At 44.5% G+C, this 18,862-nt stretch overlaps 1 protein-coding gene across 1 annotated transcript; it reads left to right on the plus strand.

Annotated features, from left to right (window-relative positions):
* The first annotated feature begins 1,615 nt into the window (after positions 1 to 1,615).
* Positions 1,616 to 18,789, plus strand: LOC132875986 (synaptobrevin-A-like). Its single transcript, XM_060913172.1, has 3 exons — positions 1,616 to 1,729; positions 15,652 to 15,783; positions 16,274 to 18,789. The coding sequence occupies exons 1-3, from the start codon at positions 1,727 to 1,729 to the stop codon at positions 16,484 to 16,486; spliced, it is 348 nt and encodes a 115-aa protein (XP_060769155.1). The 5' UTR covers positions 1,616 to 1,726; the 3' UTR covers positions 16,487 to 18,789.
* Positions 18,790 to 18,862: the final 73 nt, after the last annotated feature.

Raw genomic sequence — 18,862 nt, forward strand, 5'->3', positions numbered from 1 at the left:
TCGGCTAAAGACAGGCCTCAGGTTTAATTATGTTTTATAGACTGTAATGCTGCTGTGCAAACACGTGTTCCTACAAAAAAAACCTTATAATAGCTGGACTTTTTTTGTTAAGATTTTAGATTTTTTTGATATCTTTACTGTTTTACAAGTTTTACAGTCTGATTTGTTTTTTTTTAATACGTTTCATTTGTTACAGTTCAAATAAAAGTTTGTATTTCATGACAAATGTCATTTGTTCATGATTTCAAGCCAGTGGTCCAGTCAGGGGCGTGTTTAGCCTATTATTGGGGGTGCTCAAGCACCCCCAAAAACGAGCTCAGCACCCCCTAGCTCAGCACCCTCAAAAACACTGCTTTTGGACGTAATTTTCAGAAATAAGTGCCCTTGCGCACTGCGCAATGAATGTGTGTGCGGGCGTGTGTGTGTTCTTGAATTCACCTGTTACGTGATAGTTCTATGAGCAGTAAAATCCCTCTCCTCCTTGCGTCCCCTCTGATTGGGTTGCCTGTCCGTGCGAGTGCTTGCTACGACATGGTGTTTTTTTTAACTGGATTCCACACCGATGAGGAACTCGAAGTAGCACCTGAGTATTACTGGCATAGCGAGATGTGAAGGTACGGACTGGAGTTACAATTGTTAAACACAGCACAATAATATGCATAATGCAATATCGATGTTCCCTGGTCTATGAACAGAATGATAAAAACGACATTTATCATCCATATCGAGATACTTTTGTGCAGAGCTGTACAAGTGCTACGGTGCTAGACCACCGTGTGTTAGTCAATTTTATTTAATGTAACATAGCATTTACTAATGTAAACTAATGTAAAATCATAATAATACACACTATTATTACACAATACACAATAACACATTAATTAACAATTACCACTGTTCAAAATGAATAGCTCCAACATTACAAATGCAGTAGTAGGTCTTGCTTAGTTAAAAATATAACGTAAATATTTGTGTCAGTGGTTGTAAATGTGTAGATATCATAGTTTATTGGGTCAGCTTCTGTTAAAACATTGCATAAGTCTAGTCTTGTCTAGTCTAGTCTAGTCAAGTCTAGTCTAAATGCGGAATAAACGTGGAAACACTGTCGTTCAAGCCAGGTGCGTCTGTCAGCTCTGGGAGCTAAGCACCCCCAAAGATCAGATGCTAGAACCGCCCCTGGGTCCAGTCCTCCCCATGGGGTGGTTCACACCTCCCTTAGATCGGGAGGAGTGAGCCATAAAATTAACAGGCTTTTTCTCCCATCTGTAGAACTGATGGTTGCACGATTAGTTGTACAACTTGGTTCGTGTTGCAACTACTCTGAATACCTTTCATTTGCATAGGATCATTTTAACTTCAGCCCTTTTATTTTGGCTAGGGGTCCAAAAATAAAAAAAGCGGCTCACTCCTCCCCACTCTCCCCTATCATTTTGAAGCTAAAAGATTTCTCTGTCTAGTCATGTTGTCATAAAACATATTGTATTTTATGCCAAAAAAATACATCCAATGGTGGAATGGCACTTTAAAGTGGGAAGGAAAAGTGGATTATTATAGTCGTGTTTGTTTGTAGTGTAAACGCGGTGTATTTATGCTCCGTCTCCCTCTGGTGGAGAAACAGCAACAAGGAAGCGCAGCACAGGACACGGACTTTGTGCCTTCTCTTTCACTTCACTTCTTCTTCTTCACGCCTTCACTGACTCCAGCCGATCAGCAAGAAGTCTCCAGGATGGTAAGTGTTTATTTCCGGCATCTGTGTACTTCTTGGTTTGTTATTTGTCGGATTTCTCGTTCACACGCTGGAAAGGCTCGGTGACTTGGAGGTCGTGTTCTCACTCAGCTGGACAACAACAGGGACATAAAGCCAGCCTGCACATCATGAACTGTCACAGTGCACACTTTTTCTTTTCTTTTCTTCTCTCTTTTTCTTTTATAAATCTGATCAGGACATCAGGGGAAAGTCAGAAACCTTGCTCTGAGAGATGTGTAAACGTACTTGGCTTCCTACTTACACTAAAATGCCAGTAATAATCATTTAAAGTTGTTATTCTCTCCTATAGTTTATCACAGTGTTATCACAGTTTGCTTCTCGCGCATCCTCTGTTATGATTTGCTGCACACTCTGGGTTATGACGTCATTAATATTGCATCATCACATCAGAGAATAAAAAGGTACTAAACAGGAAGTTTTGGATGGGGGAGGGCAAATCTAGGGGGAGCTGGGGCATTTTTGATTTGATTTATTAGGTGAAAATGTGGCGGCACGGTGGTGTAGTGGTTAGCGCTGTCGCCTCACAGCAAGAAGGTCCTGGGTTCGAGCCCCGGGGCCGGCGAGGGCCTTTCTGTGTGGAGTTTGCATGTTCTCCCCGTGTCTGTGTGGGTTTCCTCTGGGTGCTCCGGTTTCCCCCACAGTCCAAAGACATGCAGGTTAGGTTAACTGGTGACTCTAAATTGAGCGTAGGTGTGAATGTGAGTGTGAATGGTTGTCTGTGTCTATGTGTCAGCCCTGTGATGACCTGGCGACTTGTTCAGGGTGTACCCCGCCTTTCGCCTGTAGTCAGCTGGGATAGGCTCCAGCTTGCCTGCGATCCTGTAGAAGGATAAAGCGGCTAGAGATGATGTGATGTGAGGTGAAAATGCAGTACATATAAAATACAGTATGAACATGGAATAAAAACCATCCATCCATCCATTATCTCTAGCCGCTTTATCCTGTCTGACAGGGTCGCAGGCAAGCTGGAAAAAATCTATCCCAGTTGACTATGGGCGAGAGGCAGGGTACGCCCTGGACGAGTCGCCAGGTCATCGCAGGGCTGACACAGAGACAACACTCACATTCACACCTATGGTCAATTCAGAGCCACCAATTAGCCTAACCTGCGTGTCTTTGGATTGTAGGGGAAAACCGGAGGAAACCCATGCAGACACGGGGAGAACATGCAAACTACACACAGAAAGGCTTTCGTCAGCCACTGGGCTCGAACCCAGGACCTTCTTGCTGTGAGGCGACAGTGCTAACCACTACATCACCGTGCTGCCGGCATAAAAACCGTGATTACACAAAAAAGTGTGAACACTTGTTTCCATTGTGGTCCCAGAGACTTATTACAGACAGCCATGGTTACTATACTACAGTAAGTACAGTAGATACACAAACTATAAATAATAATAATAATAATAAAGTAATACAAAAACTAATAATGGGCGGCCCGGTGGTGTAGTGGTTAGCGCTGTCGCCTCACAGCAAGAAGGTTCTGGGTTCGAGCCCAGCGGCCAGCGAGGGCCTTTCTGTGTGGAGTTTGCATGTTCTCCCCGTGTCCACGTGGGTTTCCTCCGGGTGCTCCGGTTTCCCCCACAGTCCAAAGACATGCAGGTTAGGTTAACTGGTGACTCTAAATTGACCGTAGGTGTGAATGTGAGTGTGAATGGTTGTCTGTGTCTATGTGTCAGCCCTGTGATGACCTGGCGACTTGTCCAGGGTGTACCCCGCCTTTCGCCCGTAGTCAGCTGGGATAGGCTCCAGCTTGCCTGCGACCCTGTAGAACAGGATAAAGCGGCTACAGATAATGAGATGAGATGAGATAATAATAAATAATAATAATACTGTTATGGTAACAAAAAGGGCATAGCACCAGAGTAAAAAAAAGCTAGAATAAATTTACAGGAAGAAAAACGTGACTAGTGAACATGAACACAGACCACAATGGAAACTAATAGTAAACAAAAGTGTTTCTCTCCTGGCGTGATATCTGATTAAAATAATGATTTTTTTACAGCTTTCTTAAAATTAGACAGATCTTGTACAGTATGTATTGTAACTCTGAAGGAAGACTGTTCCATGCCTGAATACCAGTGTAAAGGAAACTAGATTTACCAAAAGACTTGACCCTAGGCATCTGCAAGGATGATGCACTAGATCTTGCATTGATTGAACGGAGTTCCTTTGTATAGTTGAAGCCTTGGGGCAAAAAATTTGGGGCAGAGCCATTTAGAATTTTGAAAACAAGATTAAGCTTCAACTGGGCAACGTGTATACTCACTGGTAACGTATTACCCTGCTTGAATTCCTCAGCACCAATATGACTTCTGGCTGGTGCATTCAAAATATACAGAATTAATTTCTTCTGGGATACCTGTAGTCTATTTTGGAACTTTTTCGATAACCCAGAATACCATGAAGTACTGGTGTAGTCATAGTGACTTTGAATAAGGGCCGATACGAGCAATTTCTTTGTTTCTCGGGTCACATGATTTACTTGCCGATAGAGGAACCTTTAGTTTAACATTTGATTTTGAAGAAGAAGAAGAAACCTTTATTCGTCACATGCACACTTCAAGCACAGTGAAATTCATCCTCTGCATTTGACCCATCTGAAGCAGTGAACACACGCACACACTGATACCACTTTTCCACCAAATCAGTTCCAGGGCTGGTTCGGGACCAGTGCTGGTGCTGGTTCACAACTCGTTCAACTTGCGAGCCAGCTGAGAACCAGTTTGCTTTTCCATAGCTCGCGGTGCTAAGGGAAGCCATGTCATTACGTCGCAGTATACGTCAGTTACGTTGTTGTATACGTCAGTTACATCGCTACGTTTGCATAAACCTTGGCGCGAATATCGAAGCAAAAACAACACGGAAGAAGCAGCAGCAGCAACAACAACAATAATAATAATGGATGACTTCGCGTTTGTACAGCTGCTGCTTCTCGTCGCTTAAAAATGGCGATCTTTTGCGGTCTTGTTATTGTTGTTGGTCTTAACAACTCCGCCCCCTCCCCGCTGACGTAAGTGGTTCTTTCCTCTGGCCCACCAGAGAGTTGGTGCTAGCCTGGAACCAGTTTTTCTGGCCCCAGAGCCAGTTCTTTGTCAGTGGAAACAGAAAACCCGATTTCAAACTAAGCACTGGCCCCGAACCCCGAACAAAGCAATCTGATTCGGATTCTATGATGATCCATGAGAGGATAAATACTGGATACTCCCTATTAGTCAGACAGAACTGAGGAAGCCTTTAGGATGAGAGGCGAAACGTTTTCAAGAATCTTCAAGCAAGTCCAGTTGCTCTCTTCAACCAACCACAGACTAATAGATTTATATACCTGCTCAGCTACGTGGTACAAAGCAAGAACACGTATAACTGTCTTTTCGTTAGTCTTCAGTGCGAGAAAACAGTCATTCATTTCTTGGTTTGTGAAATTTGACTTGGGATGTTAAAAGAATTTATACTGAAAACTTACCTCGTTATCATCAAGCAACTTAGGTGCCTTTGTCGAGCCCAAAAAGTTTGCAATGGATATTTGTCTGAAACTCCTCTTCATACTGATTTTCAGTGAGTGGTCAGGGCAGCAAGCAAATTCATGTAGATCTAGAGCAGCATCAAGTTTTTGGGCACCCAAAACTGCTTGTACGCCTCGTGAACGCTATCTAGCCATCCGGACAGGACATGAGTTATCAGTCAAATACAAATATAGCGACACTGTTATAGCCTTGCTGTCACAGGGTCCCCGCTTTGGCACGAGTACCCAAGGAGACCAGACATGTCTAGACAGTTGCCACAGCAACGGGTTAATTAGTCCACAGAATATTTATAAATCAGCTTGTCTACTAAAAGTGATTGGTTTTGCAGTTCTGCATAAGCCAAATGAGGAAAATCCTGGAAACCAGAGGAAATCAGTGACGTCAGGGCCAGGCTAATTTGCATCAGTTTTGGTGCGAATGGGTGCTACCAACCTACAGTACAATGGGATGCTGCCAGGGCGCCGGGATGAAGGGATTCAGCGGGATTTAATAAGGGAAAACAAAGGCGCGCAGCAGGCTGTTTATTCACACTTCTCTCTCCTTTTCTTCCTTGTAAATAGTCAAAGGACTCCCATCGTAACTTGGGGGGGCTTTGGGGGGCGATCCCCCCCCCCCCGTTGCTTGGTTAATACCCTTATACCTTTTGTTTCGTTTACCTGAAAATGGACCTGTTGATATTCATGTACTAACATAATAACTAACACTGATACTGTATTATGTCACAGTGGTGCAGTGGTTATTACTGTTGCCTCACAGCAAGAAGGTTCTGGGTTTGAACTGAAGAAAACCTAAAAGCAAAGCTGGAGGGATCCAATATCTGACCAATCCTAAATTCATGTTATGTTAAGTTTTGCAATCACTGGGTTTCCTTAATTGGTGCTCTGTGCTGAGTTTTGATAATGTTTGTACAGTGGTTGTTTTTACTGTCGCTTCACAGCAAGAAGGTTCTGGGTTCTAGTCACCTGGGGTCTTTCTGTGCAGAGTTTGAATGTTCTCCTCATGCTTGTGTGGATTTCCTCCTCCAGTCCAAAAACATGTCAACTGGCCACTCTAAACTGGCCATAGGTGTGAATGTGAGTGTGAAAGGCTGTTTGTTTTTGTGTGTTAGCTCCGTGATAGATTGGTGACCTGTCCAGGTTGTGCCCCACTTCTCCCCTGATGTCAGCTGGGATTGGCTCCAGCCAGGGGTGGAGCTAAGAGGTGGTCAGGAGGGGCCGTGGCCACCCCAGGGCACGCCTTGGCCCCGCCCTGGCCACCCCAGGGCCGGACAATAAAATTTATAAAACCGATACGTCCCACGAAATGTTAGTTCCGCCTATTTGGTTTCTGCGGGGATGCATATTACCGTAGCACATAAACATTTCGCGCGTTCAAGCAGCAGGTGGTATCAGATAGTCATGCTCTAGTCCGACAACACAACAACCTACGAACTGCGTGAACGTGCGATTAATTTGGGATGTAAGTTATTCATCTCTTATACTCTCTTCAAGTTTTCTCACTTTGTAGACATACAGTTACAATTCTGTCCTCAGACAATTCAGAGTTTCCAGAAATCTCCCGAGTTTCCAGAAATCTCCACTTTGCCCGGGGTTTTCGAAAGTATCCGTTTTCAGTGACTGAAACCTTCGTTTACATGTACATGCAACCGTATAGATAAATATGCATCTTTATAGATATCCGTCTCCAGTGGGATTTGTGCTGTGTGCACACATAGATAGATACTAGATAGATAGAAAGCAAAACGTTGGTGGTTTTTGATTGTACGACTCAAAAGAGAAAATTACGTCGGCAAGTTAGCTGCCTGTGAATCACTTTGCTCACTCTAACCGCAGAATACAACTTTTAAAGTTAATGTTTGTCTGTTACATGAAAATATAGAGATGTTGTGTGTTACTGGTGGGAGTACACATACACAACACTCATGCATTCTCTCAACACACACTCTCCCCCTACCCCTCTCTCTCAACACACACTCTCCCCCTACCCCTCTCTCTCAACACACACTCTCCCCCTACCCCTCTCTCAACACACACTCTCCCCCTACCCCTCTCTCTCAACACACACACTCTGCCCCTACCCCTCTCTCAACACACACACTCTCCCCCTACCCCTCTCTCTCACACACACTCTCCCCCTACCCCTCTCTCTCAACACACACTCTCCCCCTACCCCTCTCTCTCAACACACACTCTCCCCCTACCCCTCTCTCTCACACACACTCTCCCCCTACCCCTCTCTCTCACACACACTCTCCCCTACCCCTCTCTCTCACACACACTCTCCCCCTACCCCTCTCTCTCACACACACTCTCCCCCTACCCCTCTCTCTCAACACACACACTCTCCCCCTACCCCTCTCTCAACACACACACTCTCCCCCTACCCCTCTCTCAACACACACTCTCCCCCTACCCCTCTCTCTCACACACACTCTCCCCCTACCCCTCTCTCTCAACACACACTCTCCCCCTACCCCTCTCTCTCAACACACACTCTCCCCCTACCCCTCTCTCTCACACACACTCTCCCCCTACCCCTCTCTCTCACACACACTCTCCCCCTACCCCTCTCTCTCAACACACACTCTCCCCCTACCCCTCTCTCTCAACACACACTCTCCCCCTACCCCTCTCTCTCAACACACACTCTCCCCCTACCCCTCTCTCAACACACACTCTCCCCCTACCCCTCTCTCTCAACACACACACTCTCCCCCTACCCCTCTCTCAACACACACACCTCCCCCTACCCCTCTCTCAACACACACTCTCCCCCTACCCCTCTCTCTCACACACACTCTCCCCCTACCCCTCTCTCTCACACACACTCTCCCCCCTACCCCTCTCTCTCAACACACACACTCACCCCCTACCCCTCTCTCTCAACACACACTCTCCCCCTACCCCTCTCTCTCACACACACTCTCCCCCTACCCCTCTCTCTCACACACACTCTCCCCCTACCCCTCTCTCACACACACTCTCCCCCTACCCCTCTCTCTCACACACACTCTCCCCCTACCCCTCTCTCTCACACACACTCTCCCCCTACCCCTCTCTCTCACACACACACTCTCCCCCTACCCCTCTCTCTCAACACACACTCTCCCCCTACCCCTCTCTCTCACACACACTCTCCCCCCTACCCCTCTCTCTCACACACACTCTCCCCTACCCCTCTCTCTCACACACACTCTCCCCCTACCCCTCTCTCTCACACACACTCTCCCCCTACCCCTCTCTCACAACACACACACTCTCCCCCTACCCCTCTCTCTCACACACACTCTCCCCCTACCCCTCTCTCTCACACACACTCTCCCCCTAACCCCTCTCTCTCACACACACTCTCCCCCTACCCCCTCTCTCACAACACACACTCTCCCCCTACCCCTCTCTCTCAACACACACTCTCCCCCTACCCCTCTCTCTCAACACACACACTCTCCCCCTACCCCTCTCTCACACACACACTCTCCCCCTACCCCTCTCTCAACACACACACTCTCCCCCTACCCCTCTCTCAACACACACACTCTCCCCCTACCCCTCTCTCAACACACACTCTCCCCCTACCCCTCTCTCTCAACACACACTCTCCCCCTACCCCTCTCTCAACACACACTCTCCCCCCTACCCCTCTCTCTCAACACACACACTCTCCCCTACCCCTCTCTCTCAACACACACTCTCCCCCTACCCCTCTCTCTCACACACACCTCTCCCCCTACCCCTCTCTCTCAACACACACTCTCCCCCTACCCCTCTCTCAACACACACTCTCCCCTACCCCTCTCTCTCAACACACACTCTCCCCCTACCCCTCTCTCTCACACACACTCTCCCCCTACCCCTCTCTCAACACACACTCTCCCCCTACCCCTCTCTCTCAACACACACACTCTCCCCCTACCCCTCTCTCTCACACACACTCTCCCCCTACCCCTCTCTCTCACACACACTCTCCCCCTACCCCTCTCTCTCACACACACTCTCCCCCTACCCCTCTCTCTCAACACACTCTCCCCCTACCCCTCTCTCTCAACACACACTCTCCCCCTACCCCTCTCTCTCACACACACTCTCCCCCTACCCCTCTCTCTCACACACACTCTCCCCCTACCCCTCTCTCTCACACACACTCTCCTCCTACCCCTCTCTCTCAACACACACTCTCCCCTACCCCTCTCTCAACACACACACTCTCCCCCTACCCCTCTCTCAACACACACACTCCCCCTACCCCTCTCTCAACACACACACTCTCCCCCTACCCCTCTCTCAACACACACTCTCCCCCTACCCCTCTCTCTCAACACACACTCTCCCCCTACCCCTCTCTCAACACACACTCTCCCCCTACCCCTCTCTCTCACACACACACTCTCCCCCTACCCCTCTCTCTCAACACACACTCTCCCCCTACCCCTCTCTCTCACACACACTCTCCCCCTACCCCTCTCTCTCACACACACTCTCCCCCTACCCCTCTCTCTCAACACACACTCTCCCCCTACCCCTCTCTCTCAACACACACACTCCCCTTACCCCTCTCTCTCAACACACACTCTCCCCCTACCCCTTTCTCTCAACACACACTCTCCCCCTACCCCTCTCTCAACACACACTCTCCCCCTACCCCTCTCTCTCAACACACACTCTCCCCCTACCCCTCTCTCTCAACACACACTCTCCCCCTACCCCTCTCTCTCAACACACACTCTCCCCCTACCCCCTCTCTCAACACACACTCTCCCCCTACCCCTCTCTCTCAACACACACTCTCCCCCTACCCCTCTCTCTCAACACACACTCTCCCCCTACCCCTCTCTCTCACACACACTCTCCCCCTACCCCTCTCTCTCACACACACTCTCCCCTACCCCTCTCTCTCACACACACTCTCCCCCTACCCCTCTCTCTCACACACACTCTCCCCCTACCCCTCTCTCTCAACACACACACTCTCCCCCTACCCCTCTCTCTCACACACACTCTCCCCCTACCCCTCTCTCTCACACACACTCTCCCCCTACCCCTCTCTCTCACACACACTCTCCCCCTACCCCTCTCTCTCAACACACACTCTCCCCCTACCCCTCTCTCTCAACACACACACTCCCCTTACCCCTCTCTCTCAACACACACTCTCCCCCTACCCCTTTCTCTCAACACACACTCTCCCCCTACCCCTCTCTCAACACACACTCTCCCCCTACCCCTCTCTCTCAACACACACTCTCCCCCTACCCCTCTCTCTCAACACACACTCTCCCCCTACCCCTCTCATGCACCACATTTCTATATTTACATGTAACACACTCACTCATACGCAACACTTATGCACTCTCTTAACACACTATCTCACTCTCACACACACACGCACACAATTTGTGCATGACATTTCTATATTTACATGTAACATTCATACACTCTCAACACAGACACACAACTCATGCACTAAATTTTTATATTTAAATGTAACACTCATGCACTGTCTTAACACGCTCTCTCTCTCTCTCTCTCTCTCTCTCTCTCTCACTCATATATGAACACATACTTCACTCTCTTAACACACACTATGCCTTTCTCTCACTCACTATAAGATACAACCCCGATTCCAAAAAAGTTGGGACAAAGTACAAATTGTACATAAAAACGGAATGCAATAATTTACAAATCTCAAAAACTGATATTGTATTCACAATAGAACATAGACAACATATCAAATGTCGAAAGTGAGACATTTTGAAATTTCATGCCAAATATTGGCTCATTTGAAATTTCATGACAGCAACACATCTCAAAAAAGTTGGGACGGGGCAATAAGAGGCTGGAAAAGTTAAAGATACAAAAAAGGAACAGCTGGAGGACCAAATTGCAACTCATTAGGTCAATTGGCAATAGGTCATTAACATGACTGGGTATAAAAAGAGCATCTTGGAGTGGCAGCGGCTCTCAGAAGTAAAGATGGGAAGAGGATCACCAATCCCCCTAATTCTGCGCCGACAAATAGTGGAGCAATATCAGAAAGGAGTTCGACAGTGTAAAATTGCAAAGAGTTTGAACATATCATCATCTACAGTGCATAATATCATCAAAAGATTCAGAGAATCTGGAAGAATCTCTGTGCGTAAGGGTCAAGGCCGGAAAACCATACTGGGTGCCCGTGATCTTCGGGCCCTTAGACGGCACTGCATCACATACAGGCATGCTTCTGTATTGGAAATCACAAAATGGGCTCAGGAATATTTCCAGAGAACATTATCTGTGAACACAATTCACCGTGCCATCCGCCGTTGCCAGCTAAAACTCTATAGTTCAAAGAAGAAGCCGTATCTAAACACGATCCAGAAGCGCAGACGTCTTCTCTGGGTAAAGGCTCATTTAAAATGGACTGTGGCAAAGTGGAAAACTGTTCTGTAGTCAGACGAATCAAAATTTGAAGTTCTTTATGGAAATCAGGGACGCCGTGTCATTCGGACTAAAGAGGAGAAGGACGACCCAAGTTGTTATCAGCGCTCAGTTCAGAAGCCTGCATCTCTGATGGTATGGGGTTGCATTAGTGCGTGTGGCATGGGCAGCTGACACATCTGGAAAGACACCATCAATGCTGAAAGGTATATCCAGGTTCTAGAGCAACATATGCTCCCATCCAGACGACGTCTCTTTCAGGGAAGACCTTGCATTTTCCAACATGACAACGCCAAACCACGTACTGCATCAATTACAGCATCATGGCTGCGTAGAAGAAGGGTCCGGGTACTGAACTGGCCAGCCTGCAGTCCAGATCTTTCACCCATAGAAAACATTTGGCGCATCATAAAACGGAAGATACAACAAAAAAGACCTAAGACAGTTGAGCAACTAGAATCCTACATTAGACAAGAATGGGTTAACATTCCTATCCCTAAACTTGAGCAACTTGTCTCCTCAGTCCCCAGACGTTTACAGACTGTTGTAAAGAGAAAAGGGGATGTCTCACAGTGGTAAACATGGCCTTGTCCCAACTTTGAGATATGTTGTTGTCATGAAATTTAAAATCACCTAATTTTTCTCTTTAAATGATACATTTTCTCAGTTTAAACATTTGATATACCATCTATGTTCTATTCTGAATAAAATATGGAATTTTGAAACTTCCACATCATTGCATTCTGTTTTTATTTAAAATTTGTACTTTGTCCCAACTTTTTTGGAATCGGGGTTGTACAACTCATGCACTGTCAACACACACCCTCTCTTACACACACCACTCATGCATGATGCAGTACATTTCTATATTTACATGTAACACACTCACTGGTATACACAACACTCGTGCACTCTCAACACACACACCACCCACACACTACATTTCTATATTCACATATAACACACACAACACTCATGCACTCTGAACATACACTCTCTCTCACACACACACACACACACAACTTATGCACTTCATTTTTGTATTTACATGTAACATATCTTCTCTCTCACACACACACACACACACACACACACACACACACACACACACACACACACACACACACATACACAAAATTCGTATACTACAGCTCATCTGTATCTACATGCAGTGCACATACTTGCCCCTCTCTCTCTGTCTCACACACACACACACACACACACACACACACACACACACACACACACACACACACACACACCACTCATGCACTACACCTCATCTATGTCATGTGTTACATCAGTGTAACACTTTCACTCACTCGCACACACACTCACTCACACACACACACACACACACACACACACACACACACACACACACACACACATTTTGTAATTCAACACATTTAGTTTGTACAGTACTTACAATGGACAATATCACAACATGTTGTAAGTGTTTACATATGTTGTATGTATGAGTTAAGTATACAAGTGTTTTCCTTTTCCTGAGCAAAGCACTCTTTATTCAAGCCTGACTAATATCCTTACTACTTCCCAGGTGCCTGATCTTTTAGTTTTTACTTTTGCATTTTAGTAGTGATCGTTAAAATCCTGATGCTTAACTAGAGTAAACAAGTTGGATGGTTTCTTTGTTTTGCAGATGCTTTATGTTACATAAATAAATTAATACATTAATTTCTGACCTCTTGGCTCACATGGGTTTTGTTCATGAGTTAGGCACTAGATATGCCACCAGATACATCAGAATACAGGAAATCAAATCTAGCTAATTCAAAATTTCCCGGGGGAGGACCCCCGGAAACCCCCCCCCCCTTATTTAGTCACAGCATGGCCACCCTTTGTATATCCTTGGCCCCCCTTTGGCCACCCCATGTAAAAAATCCTGGCTACGCCACTGGCTCCAGTTCACCTGTGACCCTGAGCGGATAAGCAGGATGGATGGTTTATTAATAATAATAATAATAATAATAATAATAATAATAATTAGTTCAATTTATATAGCACCTTTCACAAACCCAAGGACGCTTTACACAGGAATTACAAAAAAAAAAACTAGGAAGAGAGGAAGAGTAGTGTGAGGTAAAGAGGAACGTTTTCAAGTTGGCTTTGAAGGAAGACAGAGTGGAACAGTCATGAAGTGATTGTGGTAGTGAATTCCAGAGTTTAGAAGCAGCAACACTGAATGATCTGCCACCCATAGATGGATGATATTATCTATTAACATCTTTTACCATTTAGCTTTTACTGTTAAATTTTTATTTTGTATCTTTCTTATCTATCTATCTATCTATCTATCTATCTATCTATCTATCTATCTATCTATCTATCTATGAAAACTTGAAAGTTAGTTTGTTTATTTACTTTCTATACTTATATGCATTGTTTCTTGTTTCAGTCTTTTAATGTTTTAATCGTTTATGTAAAGCATGCTGAAATTTTGACTAGTTAAGTAACATTTCATCCATCTTTCTACTCAACTTTTAGTTTTATCTTTATGTAATTTTTAATCGTTTATGTAAAGCATGTCAAAATCTCAACCCTAAATGGAATGTATAAATACTACTACTAAAATAATAATAATAATAATAATGTAATAATAATATTTTTAATATTACTCATCTCATCTCCTCTAGCCGCTTTATCCTTCTACAGGGTCACAGGCAAGCTGGAGCCTATCCCAGCTGACTACAGGCGAAAGGCGGGGTACACCCTGGACAAGTCGCCAGGTCATCACAGGGCTGACACATAGACACAGACAACCATTCACACTCACATTCACACCTACGCTCAATTTAGAGTCACCAGTTAACCTAACCTGCATGTCTTTGGACTGTGGGGGAAACCGGAGCACCCAGAGGAAACCCACGCGGACACGGGGAGAACATGCAAACTCCGCACAGAAAGGCCCTCGCCGGCCACGGGGCTCGAACCCGGACCTTCTTGCTGCGAGGCGACAGCGCTAACCACTACACCACCGTGCCGCCCCTTTAATATTACTATTTATATAATATTAATTGTATATATTATATAAATATTTCTAATTTGAATATATTTTAATAATCTTTTAATAACTTGTATATTATAAAATATTATTTATAATATAGTTAATGTACGGTGGTGTAGTGGTTAGCACTGTCGCCTCACAGAAAGAAGATCCGGGTTTGAGCCCAGCATCTGATGAAGGCCTTTCTGTGTGGAGTTTGCATGTTCTCCCTGTGCCCGCGTGGGTTTCCTCCGGGTGCTCCGGTTTCCCCCACAGTCCAAAGACATGCAGGTTAGGTTAACTGGTGACTCTAAATTGACCGTAGGTGTGAATGTGAGTGTGAATGGTTGTCTGTGTCTATGTGTCAGCCCTGTGATGACCTGGCGACTTGTCCAGAGTGTACCCCGCCTTTCACCCGTAGTCAGCTGGGATAGGCTCCAGCTTGCCTGCGACCCTGTAGAAGGATAAAGCGGCTAGAGATAATGAGATGAGATAATATTATAATATATACAATTAATAAAACTTATTAAGATATTAAAATATATTCTAAATAATACATATTTTATATAATATATGCATTCCAATAATAATAATAATTATAATAATTATTATTATTATTTAGTGTCTTTTAAAAATAAATTTAAGATACATATTTGGACTGTGTTTACCTTTATCTTAGTGGAAAGGTTTTCAGGTTTCACTACAAGGTACAAAATTTGCACCCTTGAAAGTATTGCCCCAGTGACAAAGAATGATACAGTTTGGTCCCTTTTTCTGAGAAAGATTTGACTTGAGACAATATAATGCTCTTATGAAATGCACTTTCAGTTTCCAATTTGCAAAGCGAAATTAAAATCATTTTGAAATGTCATAACATTAGCTGTAACTTTCACGTCAGACAATAAACCCTCGTTTGCTTGCATGTGTCATTATGACTAGGGCAAATTAGAAGAGACTCAGCGAGAAGTTGAAGAGGTGAAGGACATCATGCTGGACAACCTGAATAAAGAAGAGGAAAGAAAAGAAAAACTGGAGAATCTGGACCAGCGGGCTGCTGAGTTATTGAATAAAGTGAGCAATGTGTGTTTTTTATATTTTCAATAAAATTATCCAGAAAAGTTGACCAAAATACAAGTATAATTTCCCTATATACGTAAGTTTGTTTTATTTGCAGAACCAAATATAATAAAACGTGCAGGCATTTTAAAATATTCTGTCATTTATTTTTGAATGGTTGTTATTATCAATACATAAACAGACAAATCATTAAACCCAGCAATAATACTATATTAAATATGGAATAAAACTTGCTGTGGGGCATGTTGTTTCCATCCAAAAGATGATTATTTTCCTCTAGCAGCAGACCCCGGAGTGTTTCAGTCCTCCTACACAGTGTAGCACTGACACTCACACTGGAGACTCCTTCCATAAATGTTAAATAAACTACAGAAGCTGTTCATTAGTAGGTTTTGATTCTGTGAATGGCCTGTTAGCTGTGAATATGACTTGATTAAAAAGTAATGGCACCCTTTTATTCAAAGCATGCCTATTTTGATTTTAGTCGCAGTCCTTCCGTAAGAAGTCGAAGAAGGTGAAACAGAAGAAGAGGAAGGAGTATCTGAAGAGTAAAGCAGTACTGATAGCAGTTGTGGTGCTTTTGGCATTGGTGATCATCGTCATAATCGCCATCATGTTCAGCAGCGAACGCTCCAATGACACAAGTGTGCAGAGAGCTGCTGTTACCCCAAACCCAAACATAACAGAACCGCTGTAAAACTCTGCTAAAGGAACACGGCGAGGACGGAAAACAACCACTGCGGCCCTTTAAAATAAATAAAGACACTCTGTATGTAAGGTGGGACATTATTTAAAACAAATGTATTTTATTCCTACATATTAAGACTTCCTGAAACGTTCTTGAATTCAAAATGATCTTACGTTCCTAAATGTGAAGGTGCCAGAAGATGGTTCTTTCAGGCTGTTTTGATTGCCTGAGGCACATTTCCAGCCATGACTCATTCACTGTTGCCACAATATATAGAACAATCATTTTCCATGACAAAACTGTTTCTACGTAAATATAACATTTATGCTATGGATAATTTTTCTGTTCTTTGTCACACCAAGAGTCACAGTGTACTTTAGGAAAGCAAAATTTGACTAATTTTTCCAGAGTGTAATGACAAGACACATGTCTGCACCTAGTATGGTAATCTTAGAAAACACAGTACTTTCAGGTATTTATTTAGATTGTAAAAGAATTCTTTGCTAATCCTAATCACCTTCTCTATTGGGGAAACACTCTGTTGTACACTTAAGGGTTCTGAGCTTGCTAAAAAGTTCTGCAGTTATTTGAAGCTAATTCTGGGCAGCACAGGGGTAGCAACATGGTGGTGGTAGCACTGACACCTCACATTTCCTGGGTTCGAATCTGAGCTTGGGTCACTGTCTCATTTTCTCCGGGTTCTCCAGTTTCCTTCTACTGTCCAAAAATACGTGAGTGAATTGTTGACTCTAGGTATGAACGAGTGTGTGAATGTGTATGTGTGCGCGCGCACTGATTGGTGTTTCATCCAGGGTGTATTCTCACCTCCTCAACACTGTTCCCAGGATAGGCTCCGGATCCAACATGACCCTGACCAGGATAAAGTGCTTACTGAAGATGAATGAATTAATATTTATATTAATAACCAGCAAGCAGGGCGGCACAGTGGTGTAGTGGTTAGCGCTGTCGCCTCACAGCAAGAAGGTCCGGGTTCGAGCCCCGTGGCCGGCGAGGGCCTTTCTGTGCGGAGTTTGCATGTTCTCCCCGTGTCCGCGTGGGTTTCCTCCGGGTGCTCCGGTTTCCCCCACAGTCCAAAGACATGCAGGTTAGGTTAACTGGTGACTCTAAATTGACCGTGAGTGTGAATGGTTGTCTGTGTCTATGTGTCAGCCCTGTGATGACCTGGCGACTTGTCCAGGGTGTACCCCGGCTTTCGCCTGTAGTCAGCTGGGATAGGCTCCAGCTCGCCTGCGACCCTGTAGAACAGGATAAAGCGGCTAGAGATAATGAGATGAGACCAGCAAGCATATAGTATATTCATATTTATTTCCAGTAAAATCATATACTACTTCATGGTGGTTGTTTTTTTTGCCAGTTTTATAAAAAAAAAAATCAGAGTAAATAATTTCTGTAAAACTACTTTGTGACAAAGTCTACTGTTAAAAACACTACACAAATAAAATGTTATTAAAGTGTGACTTTTTTGTTCTTGTTTTTGACCAGTGTGGATCATAAAAAAAAATAGAAAAGAAATGGGTGGGCAAAATGACAAAAATATTATTAAAAAAACAATACATTTCTACAAAACACTGTAATATATGCATACACGCTGGCCACTTTATTAGGAACACCCAGACATCTGCTGTTTCACTGTATGCAGTTCTCTAATCGGCCAATCCCTTGACAGCAGCACAGTGCATAAAGTCATGTAGATACAAATCAAGAGATTCGGTTAATGTTCACTTCAAACATCAGAACAGGAAAAATTGTAATCTCAAAGTGTGACTTTCACAGTGGCATGGGTGTTGGTTTGAGTCAAATGGACTGGTTTGAGTATTTCAGAAACTGCCGAACTCCTGGGGTTTTCACACACAGCAACAGTCTCTAGAGTTTACACAGAATGGTGCGAAAAACAAAAAACATCGTGCGAGGGAGGGACAGTTCTGTGGGTGGAAACAAACGTCTTGTTGATAAGAGAGGTCGGAGGAAAATGGACAGATCTGAGGTGGTTTGAGCTGCCAGGAAGGATATAGTAACTCATATAATCACTCTTTGCAACTGTGGTGAGCAGAAAAGCATCTCAGCATGCGACAGCTGAAGACCACATTGGGTTCCGCTCCTGTGAAGAACAGGGATCTTAGAATCAAGAACAAGTTCCTATTAAAGTGGCCGGTGAGTGCATTATGTACTTGGAAAAGATGTCACGATATCTGCAATATCTCAGTAAAGTGTATTGTTACATATCATCATTATGTGCAAGTATTAGAAATGTTTTGTAGTTGTGCTGTTATTCAGTAAAGACTCTGCTCTCACTGCGGTGATCCATTTCATCATTCATTTTGCCTTCATACTTCCAAACAGCAGAAAGTAAATCAGGACAAAGTG

This window comes from Neoarius graeffei, chromosome 28 (genome assembly GCF_027579695.1).
Source record: "Neoarius graeffei isolate fNeoGra1 chromosome 28, fNeoGra1.pri, whole genome shotgun sequence".
Lineage (NCBI taxonomy): Eukaryota > Metazoa > Chordata > Actinopteri > Siluriformes > Ariidae > Neoarius > Neoarius graeffei.

Bases quoted from the DNA above. Each gene is read 5' to 3' on its own strand.
- LOC132875986 (XM_060913172.1), top strand. The intron at 15,784-16,273 runs GTGAGCAATGTG...TTTTGATTTTAG, and splicing joins CTGCTGAGTTATTGAATAAA to TCGCAGTCCTTCCGTAAGAA.